At 44.3% G+C, this 9,616-nt stretch overlaps 2 protein-coding genes across 2 annotated transcripts; both read left to right on the top strand.

The window, feature by feature from the left end:
• The first annotated feature begins 5,756 nt into the window (after positions 1–5,756).
• Positions 5,757–6,500, top strand: LOC126803516 (uncharacterized). Its single transcript, XM_050531313.1, has 2 exons — positions 5,757–6,000; positions 6,193–6,500. Exons 1-2 carry the CDS (start codon positions 5,757–5,759, stop codon positions 6,498–6,500), a joined length of 552 nt encoding a protein of 183 aa, XP_050387270.1.
• Positions 6,501–8,253: 1,753 nt separating this feature from the next.
• LOC126803515 (uncharacterized) lies at positions 8,254–8,970 on the top strand. Its single transcript, XM_050531312.1, has 2 exons — positions 8,254–8,634; positions 8,716–8,970. Exons 1-2 carry the CDS (start codon positions 8,254–8,256, stop codon positions 8,968–8,970), a joined length of 636 nt encoding a protein of 211 aa, XP_050387269.1.
• The last annotated feature ends 646 nt before the right edge of the window (positions 8,971–9,616 follow it).

Genomic DNA, 9,616 nt, shown 5'->3' with positions numbered 1-9,616 from the left:
AATCAAACATAACAAGGTACATTATGGCCATTGTGGAGCTTTGTGAAGTTACATTAATTACAGTTTAATTAATTTCCAAGAAATACAAATCGGATTGCAAGACCAAGAATTGAAATTGTCGTATTTTTCGATGCTTCGTGAAAATACTTTATCACATGAATAGGTTTGTCCGTTTTCATATAATGCTCATGAAATTTCATTATTATGGCTATGTTCATACAACATGCTAAATAAAATAATTACAAAAATTATATAGACATAGCATGTGTAACAAGTAGAGCATAGCATTTAACATGGTTAAGTAATTTACAAAACTTAGGCAATAACCGTATTCATGATACATACCAATGACCATGTATAAATATGTAGTGCTTTAAAAATTCAAATCGTAGCATCACGATTTAATAACATGCTAAGCAATCAAATTTTGATAATAAGCATAGCATATAACATGCACAATATTTAGAGAGTACATTGCTCATCATATAACATATATCATTTCATGTATATGAATGAAATTTAATGATAGTAGCAACACTAATTTAGATCTTACATGTAAGTTTGCTAAATAAATTGCGTGTAAATGTAGTTGCTCTTTCAATCGTGATGGGATCATCGCAATTCTCGCATTGAGCGTCACAAGGTAAGTGATACGTTACATACAACACAATTAGAATTATATGATTAGGTCACATTTAATCATACTACTAATACTAATTTACTAATTCACCATATATAGTAACAATAGTAACTTTGACTTTTACCGGCACAGGTAAAATTCTCTTTCCTAGTGGATTGGGTCGCACAGATGCGGTTGAACTCGTGGGTTCCAACGGGATGGTCGTCGGCGATCGGATCATCTCAGAACGAGCAGGGTTGTGCCGAGATTTGTCTCAGCGTAGTCGATTCTCCAAGGAACAGGGGGGACGGCGGCCAAGGCTTGCCTCATTGAGGGAGATCGAACCAGGTCGGACCTTGATTCCAGGTCAAGGTCTGCAAAACCGAAGCTCAAAGTTGAGATGCCAAGCAACGGCGACATTGGTCTGACGTCGGAAGAAAGAGGCGTGTTTTGCATCGGTTCTTGGACGGAAGTTGCTGCGATAATCTAAGTTTGGAGCATCCTGGGTTGGATCCGAGGGACAAGGCGGAGGCCCACTGTTGAGATGGCGGCGCATGGCTAGTGTACACGGTGTCGCTGGATCGACAACTGGGTCTGGGCACGAAAACCGAGACTAGGGCTCGTCCGGTTGCTTCGACTAGAAGAGGTTCTGATCAAGCAGATCAGAGAAGATTGGGGGTGGGTGCTGAGAGTGAATTTCTGGGTGCCCCAAGGACCAAGATTTCTGGTTTTTGTTTCATCTTCTTCTGCAATTTTTTTTTTCAACGTAAGAAATTTTTCCATAAAATAGGGTTATTAGCTATTAAGCACATGGTTCGAACTATGTGTTGAAACGTGTTGTAGGGAAAATGGAATAGCCTCTTCATCTCATTGATAATCCCCTTTATATAGGGGTCCAAAGTACAATAGAGGTAAATGGTAATTAAGGCTACATAATGGTGATTGATCTGTTATGTCCGTTGATCATAAACGACATTAACTTATTCCGTTATTTACTTTAACAAAGACACACTAATAGTGTTTTTCTTTCAACAAGATCGTTATTATATTATACGGATAAACGGTTGATCTTGTTTGGCCCTAAAATAATATTCCGGTATTATCTAGACTCTTTAGGCTCGTGAACCGGTTATTTGGGGAAAATCTATCATACAGCAAGATAAATGGGTCGAATGTGCAGAATAACACACACAACGTCAAACAAACTATCACGCAACCGCATAGTCAAATATTCCCACTAAGTAAAAGTCCGATTAGCTTCGGCAACCAAGTCTCCCATCGGAGCAGAGCTACCCAGATGTACGCCTCGCGTTGTATGTAGCAACAAGTCCGATTAATTTCGGCAACTAGAGTCAAGTCCATCGAGTCGCTAGCCTAGCTTCTAGCAAACACAAAAGTTTGCACTAGTCAGCAATTCCCTACAACGAGAGAGTCCCGCTATCAACGACACATTATAAGCTCTGCTTTTCCCCAAGCGGTCTAAAGTAAGATCGACAATCTACTTGAGGTGGAGTGAAAGGTACCTAGCAACTCCGGTTGTGTATAGGTCATTCGAACTTCAGCGGTTTATCAGCAACTGCGGAACAATCATTCGAGAGGAAGACAATATGTGAGCGCAATCATCATCAACAAAGCAAGAGTTGTATCTAACTCAAAGGTACTGGCAGGCCAGCAACAACAGAGAATGAAGGTTAGAACCATCTAGGGTTCAACACCCGGGCTTGCTGATTGTTCTCTGACGAGATCTTTTTCCTAGCTCGAACATTTGGTACGCCCAGCGGGAAAGTGTCAAGATAGCAAGCTTGAATCCTTACTCGCGAGTATATCCCCCTTGCTCGAAACCAGAGCACTCGCATTGTGTTCCTCACAACACAACGACTTGTAGAGGTTTAATGGAGGTTGAGGCATTACTGAAATTTGGAGTGATGGCGACACCGGAAGACATGCAAACAGCTTTCAAGGAGTTGACGAAGGTAGTCAAATCATTGGAGGAGTCATTCGGCGAGCGAATGACTGCGGTCGAGATAACGTTGGATAATGTGTCGCAATTACAGTCGACACAGGGTCAGCGTCTGGCTGAGACCAACTACAGATTGAAGAAGCTGGTTCTGGGTGCTAATGAGCACGCGAACAATGCTCGCTTAGAGTTTGAAGGCCAGGACGAGCGGCTCAAGCAGATCGAAGAAGCGTTGGGAATCCAATGGACTGTCGCCGGGATTTACGAGAAACAGAACCATGACAAGCCTAAAGCCACCAAAAATGCTAGGTCCAACAAGAAGGATAGTGGTGGTAACGACGACGGGGGTGAAGAGCACGAGACCAGAGGTGATGAGTCTGACACATGAGATGTAGAGCCTATCAAACTCGCAAGGAGGAAGAAGACGAAGGCTAAAAAGGGAAAGTTCATGTTTGGAAGTTCAAGACGGTCGAACACACCCGAGGTTGAGGCACTTTAAAGGGCATTGGCACTTCTTCAACCAGGCGGGGGACAAGAGTGTCAGCACCAGTTCCGTCGCGAACGGTGAGATGAGCATCGAGAAGACCATGAGAAAGAAGATAAGAGGACCAGATCCTTACCAAAGAGCAGGTTAGAAGATGATCCAAGAGAGTGTGAGGACCATTCATGGTCAGGCTGCCGCAAACATATCTTATACAAGTCCATTCCCGGAATGGGTGACAACATGTGCTTGGCCCTCGGGTTATTGACCAATCAAGTTCCAGACTTTTTCAGGAGAAGGGTATGAGAATGGAGCTAAGCACATCTCTCGTTTCCACAATGATTGCGGACCATATGCATCTGATCCAGTCTTCAAAATGAGGGCTTTCGGTTCGTCTCTGTCGGGATCGGCGTTATCTTGATTCTCCAAGTTAGCACCAAGGTCCATTTCAGATTGGTCCATGGTCGAGACAATGTTTAAAACGACTTTTGGAAGTGTTGAGCCTGAGGTGGATTTGTCATCTTTGACTTCCATGTATCAACAGCCAATGGAGTCGGCAGTGGAATTCTTGAAGAGGTTCAAGGTTCAGCAAGCAAAGTGCAGAACACCGCTCGCGGAACAAGATACCATTCACATTACTATAAAGGGTTTGGAAACCCGTCAACGGGCCAAACATCATGATGCCTACTTTTCTAGCATGGCGGACTTAATGAACAAGGTAGGCTCCTACCAAGTGTTCCTCAGGGAGATGGAGGACAGTGCCACAGCTCCAAAGGGTCCACCTGTGTCTTATCACCCTGGTACTTTGAAACCACGTTATGCAGTTCCATCCGGAACTAAGAGGGTTTCCACTATCTACTCGCATGTAGATCCTTTCTACACACCATATCCATACGAAGAGCAGTGGGTCGAAGAGGTAGATGATGAAGTGGCTGCAGTGGAGATAGCCGGAAGACAAGCATTGAAGTCTAAGGCTTTGAAGATGTTTAGGGACCCTGTCAAGATTTCTACAGCAGCATTCACCAAGCCCGAGTACGACTCGTACACCTACAACGCTCACAAGGCTCCCGAAATTCTGGATGAATTGTTCGCGAGTGGAAGAGTGAAGCATGATACGGCAATGCCTACCGCGGCGCAGATAGAAGGGAAGAAGTACTGCAAGTTCCACAACTTGTTCAATCACGACACAGCTGATTGTGTTAAGCTAAAGGATCAATTGCAGACCTGGATTAACAAAGGTATGCTTGGGGTAGATACTGAAAGGGCTGCAGCTTGGGTCGATATTGATCATTTCCCTACAGTGTCAATGGTGGAGGTTACACCATTGACAACACCGTTGAAGACTCATCGCCCTTCCAAGTTTGCTAAGTACACTTATGATGCGTCATTGGCTCATGAGATCTTGGACAAGCTTATTGCTGAGGGTGAAACCATTGTACCATGGACTGAGTTCCCGACTGTGGAAGAAGTTAAAGGTAAATGGTATTGTAATTTTCATAACGTTTGGACTCATGATACTCGTATTTGTATACAGCTCAAGGACCAGGTACAGCAGTGGTTAGATAAGGGAGTGTTGTCTTTTGCTTCAGAGCCCAAGCCGGATATGAAGACAACAGCGAAGGGAATGCCCATGGCGGAAGAGGTTACATGAGCCAAGCAATCTGAGCAGGGTAAACAAAAAAGCGTAGTCCAGAGCAAGGAACAGAATGTAGCAAAGGCAAGAACTTATGTCTGTTGCAATCGATGCAAGAAAGAGTGTTCCATAAACTGTGACAATGCTGGTAGACACGAGGAATCACGAAGACATTGAATGCCTCGCTCGCCGACAAATCTATCCGAGAGGGAGAACCCCAAGAAAGCTAGAGTTCAGACAGATACTTATGCTCAAGTATTGAAAAGGCCACACTCAGGTCTTGGTGGGGTCGCGAACGTCCTTAGAGGGCAGCGAGTTGGGGCGAATGTGCCGGAAACTCAAGCTTCCCGCAAGGCGCTGTAGCGGCCATACATACCGCCTGCACCGAGGTCATTAAAACCTGATGTCTGGTACATTCAGGAGCATGGAAGAGCTATGGAAGTTACAAAAACTCAGAAGAGGAACGTACAGAAGAGATGGGGAAGGGCCAAACGAAGGTTATAGGCGTATAACAGAGGAGAACTCTCTCGCGACCAGCTAGAACAGGCACCTTGGCTTTTGCGAGAGACAGTTGAAAAACTTAGTCTAAGGCCATACGTGCACATTCGTCGAAATAATAATTACATGAAGGAGCCATACCCCAGGAAAAGCGTTCATGATCGAATTGAACGACCAATGGAAACCGCTCCTAAACGAAGAGTTTCAATCCATGATAGGTTGTCTTACGCATCTACTGATGGCAGGGCAACAAACAGACAGCACGTACATGGTGTTTCTATTAAGCAGAAACAACAGCAAAGTAGTGTTGCATAACCTGCACAATCTAAATGGGTGCCAAAGAGGTATGTAAGTAAGTCAGGCCACCAGGAACCAGTTCCAGAGCAAAATCAAGCCACAGTTTGAATGGAAGCTGAAGATCAAAGAACCAACACTTCTGGTTCCAGAGATAGGTGAGGCTTCGGTAGTGGTTACTCCTTCAAAGGCCCATCAGGAGCAATCGCTAACGGAGTATCTCAGAAGCAAGTTCCCCTCGCGAACACCAACTAGGTCAATTCCGGACGACAATATGGAAGAACCAGGTTGTAATGAGCAAGGGTTAGAACTTTCTGATCAAGAGGACGAGCTTGAGGAAGGTTATGATGAAGAAATAGCAGCTACCCCAGACTGCAACATGTTTAACCTTTGTCATGAAGATAGTGTCGAGGAAGGAATACCGGGGCCAAATACTGTTCCTAGTTGCAACATGGTGTTCACTTTGTCCTCAAAGTATGCTCTTCCAAGGCCGATGCCATCTTATCTATTCATCGGAGGTGAGACACATGCCCAGAAGGTGGGTACAGTCGCAGAATTGTCATCTACATAGGTGCCAACTGTTGATAAAGACACGAGGAAAGAGGGAGCTGCTAAATCTCACACGATGACAGAGCTCCAAAGATTCTTTATGATGTTCACAAAGCCTACAACGACCATGACTCAGCACATTAAACCCTTATACATATCAGCTGAGATAGAAGGTAAGAGAGTGAACAAAATTCTCGTCGATGGCGGTGCAGCAGTTAGCATTATTATAGTAAAGACAGTCGAAGCACTTGGCATTGCAAAGGAGAAGGTTCTCAGTAGCAATCTTAAGGTCAGGAGTTTTGATGGCAACTTAACTAAGACCTTGGGAGTTTTGATCCTCAAAATCAAGATAGGACCTTCTGAGCTGTTCCAGACATTCTTCGTTACAGATTGCACCGCTCCATACAGCATCATACTTCGCAGGGATTGGATACATAGAGCTTACTGCATCCCTTCTACTCTACACTAATAAATGCTGATGTGGGATCCCGCAACTGATAAGACAGAGCTAGTGAAAGCAGATGATAGACCATACTCAGTCGCTTCCTGCCTATTGGATGCTGAGTACTATTATGGTGACATGAGGCCTTTAGGAGTTGCTGGAATCGATACCAAGGGTCATCTAGTTGGGGTGACTTCTACAGAGTTGACACGATGAGGTTTAGTGCAGGTCAAAGCAGATATAAACAGACCTGGCTTCATCGTGAAAACAAAAAATAACATCCATGAGTACATCACTTGCCAAAGAGCAAGAACAAGCCTATGTGTCCTTTCTCCAACGCTTATCTATTTACAGAGAGGAACATGAGGCTTGGGAAGGGGGGCAGTGGCGCTAGTAGAGTGCATTGAGGATGATTTAACTAAGATTCAAGGAGAGGAGGAGTTTATTCAACCAACACATGCGGCTTTGGATGACACTCCACCTAAAGTGAAAGATCCAGTGGAGAAAGTAACACTTGGATGAGGAACTACGAGAACGTTGGATAGAGTTGTTACAAGAGTCCCGCGATTGTTTCGCTGAGAAGTTTGAGGACATGCCATGCTTGTCTCCAGACTTGGTTTGCCATCGCTTGCCCATAATGGAAGGTTACAAACCTGTACAACAAAGTCCACGGCGAATGAGTGCAGACACAGCGGCAACAGTCAAGAAGGAGATTCAGAACATGTTTCAGGCCGGTATTATTCGACCCGCTAAATATTCTCAGTGGTTGAAGAACAATGGCAAAATTCGCGTTTGTGTCGACTATAGGAATCTTAATGTTGCAACACCAAAAGATGTCTATCCCATGCCGGTAGCAGATATGTTGGTTGATGCAGTCGCGGGACACGAGCTATTATCCTTTATGGATGGTACAGCTGGTTATCACTAGATTCCTATTTATGAACCGGACAGACACAAAACAACGTTTCGATGTCCAGGGTCACTAGAGTGTTTGAGTACAACAATATGCCATTTGGCTTGACCAATGCAGGGGCTACGTACCAGCGAGCAATGAACCTAATTTTCCATGATGTACTGGGGGGCATTCTCGAAGTTTATATTGATGACGTGGTGGTCAAGTCTAAGAAGAAAGAAGACCACATAGCGGATTTAAGGACAGTGTTCACCCGGATGCGAAAGCACAGGCTCAGGATGAACCTAGCTAAGTGCATTTTTGGGGTTCGACCAGGAGACTTTTTGGATTTCATAGTGCATGAAAGAGGTATCGAAGTGGCGGAAGACAAGGAAAAAGCGGTTCTAGATGCGCCGGCACCTAGGAACAAGAAGGAACTTCAGAGTTTGCTTGGGAAAATAAACTTCCTTCGACGCTTTATTTCTAATTCCGCTGGCAAAACCGCAGTTTTTTCTCTTTTGCTGAAGCTTAAAGCAGATCAAGAGTTTCAGTGGGGACCTTCGCAACAGGCAGCTTTTGATAAAATCAAGGAATACCTTACTCATCCATCTGTTCTTAGACCCCCACGGCCTGGAATACCGTTGAAGCTATACATCTCAGCTTCCCCCTACTCAATAGTAGGACTTAGCACAAGATGGTGATGGAGAGGGGGGCAAGAAGGTTGAGCATGCAATTTACTACTTGAGCCGGACCTTATTAGAGGCTGAAACTAGATACTCGCCGATTGAGAGGTTGTGTTTAGCTTTATACTTTGCTGGTACTAAGCTCCGCCATTACATGCTATCATTTACCACGGTGGTGGTCGCACAAACTGATCTAGTAAAGTACATGCTTACCAGACCTATACTTAGGGGTCGGATTGGCAAGTGGATCTTGGCGTTATCAGAGTTTTCTTTACAATATACACCTTTAAAGGCGCTCACAAGACAGGCAGTGTTCGACTTTTTGTTGCATCATCCTATTATTGAGGATATCGAAGACCAGAACTTGGTTGTTTCCTTTATCCACACTCAGCCTTGGGTTCTGTATTTTGATGGCAGCAGTACTGATCATTTATCAGGAGCAGGTGTTGCATTGGTTAACCCTTCGGGAGTAAGACATTGTTATTCCTTTCAACTAGAATGGAAGTGCACTAACAATCAAGCAGAATATGAGGCAATCATCATTGGCCTGGAAATTTTGCTTGATCTGGAAGTAACAGAGGTGGAAGTATTAAGTGATTCACTCCTAGTCATTAACCAGCTCAAGGTTGTCTACAAGTGCAACAATTTTACATTACTCCCTTTTTAGGAGCGAGCATCGAAGTTGTTAGACCAATTTACAAACGTGGTGCTTGATTATATTCCTAGGGAACGAAACTTTGCTGCCAATGAATTAGCACAGTTGGCTACTGTTATCCGCTTGGCAGATGACGTTCGCGAGAGGATTTTGAAGGTTCAGAGCCGCACATTACCTTCTTTTATGGCAAGGAAAGAAGTGAAGGATGAGTGGTTGATAGCGGTTATTGACTCTATTGCTGTGGATTGGCGCCAACCAATTATCTAGTACCTTACTGATCCTTCTTCACCTGTGGACAAAAGGGTTAGATATTTTGCTATTAACTATGTTCTTCGAGGTGATGATCTTTTACGGAGGGCCGAAGACGGTTTGTACCTGCAATGCATCTATGGAGCTGAAGCTAAGAGGTGCTTACGAGAGGTTCATTGTGGCAATTGTGGTTCTCACCAAGCTGGTCCAAAGATGAGATGGCTCATTCGCCGATATGGTTTATATTGGCCTACCATGCTCAAGGACTGCATCAGCTCTGCACAGGGTTGCATCGAATGTCAAATGTATGGGCCAGTCCAACATGTGCGAGACGTTCCTATACAACCAATAATTAAACATTGGCCAGGTCGCGGCTGGGCTTTAGACTTCATTGGGAAGATTCATCCAAATTCTTCCTTATAGCACAAGCACATTCTACTTGCTACAGATTTCTTCACCAAGTGGGTAGAGGCTATACCAGTCAAGACAACATCTTCAGAGGTGATCACCAACTTTATCTTCAAGTATATTATCACTAGATATGGCATCCCAGAGTGTTTGGTAGCAGACAGGGGGGCATGTTTCATGGCTGAGAAGACTCAGAAGTTCTTAGCTGGCTATGGGATCAAGTTTATGCATTCTAGTCCTTATTATGCTCAATCGA

Source organism: Argentina anserina, chromosome 7, assembly GCF_933775445.1.
Source record: "Argentina anserina chromosome 7, drPotAnse1.1, whole genome shotgun sequence".
NCBI lineage: Eukaryota > Viridiplantae > Streptophyta > Magnoliopsida > Rosales > Rosaceae > Argentina > Argentina anserina.
Note: the sequence above shows the minus strand (reverse complement) of the source record. Positions and strands in the feature narration are given on the sequence as shown.

Excerpts from the sequence above, each read along its gene's own strand:
- LOC126803516 (XM_050531313.1), top strand. The coding sequence starts at position 5,757 with ATGGAAGAACCAGGTTGTAATGAGCAAGGGTTAGAACTTTCTGATCAA. Across the intron at positions 6,001-6,192 it reads ATCTTATCTATTCATCGGAG|CTGAGATAGAAGGTAAGAGA; the intron begins GTGAGACACATG and ends TATACATATCAG.
- LOC126803515 (XM_050531312.1), top strand. The coding sequence starts at position 8,254 with ATGCTTACCAGACCTATACTTAGGGGTCGGATTGGCAAGTGGATCTTG. Across the intron at positions 8,635-8,715 it reads TGGAAGTAACAGAGGTGGAA|GAGCGAGCATCGAAGTTGTT; the intron begins GTATTAAGTGAT and ends CTCCCTTTTTAG.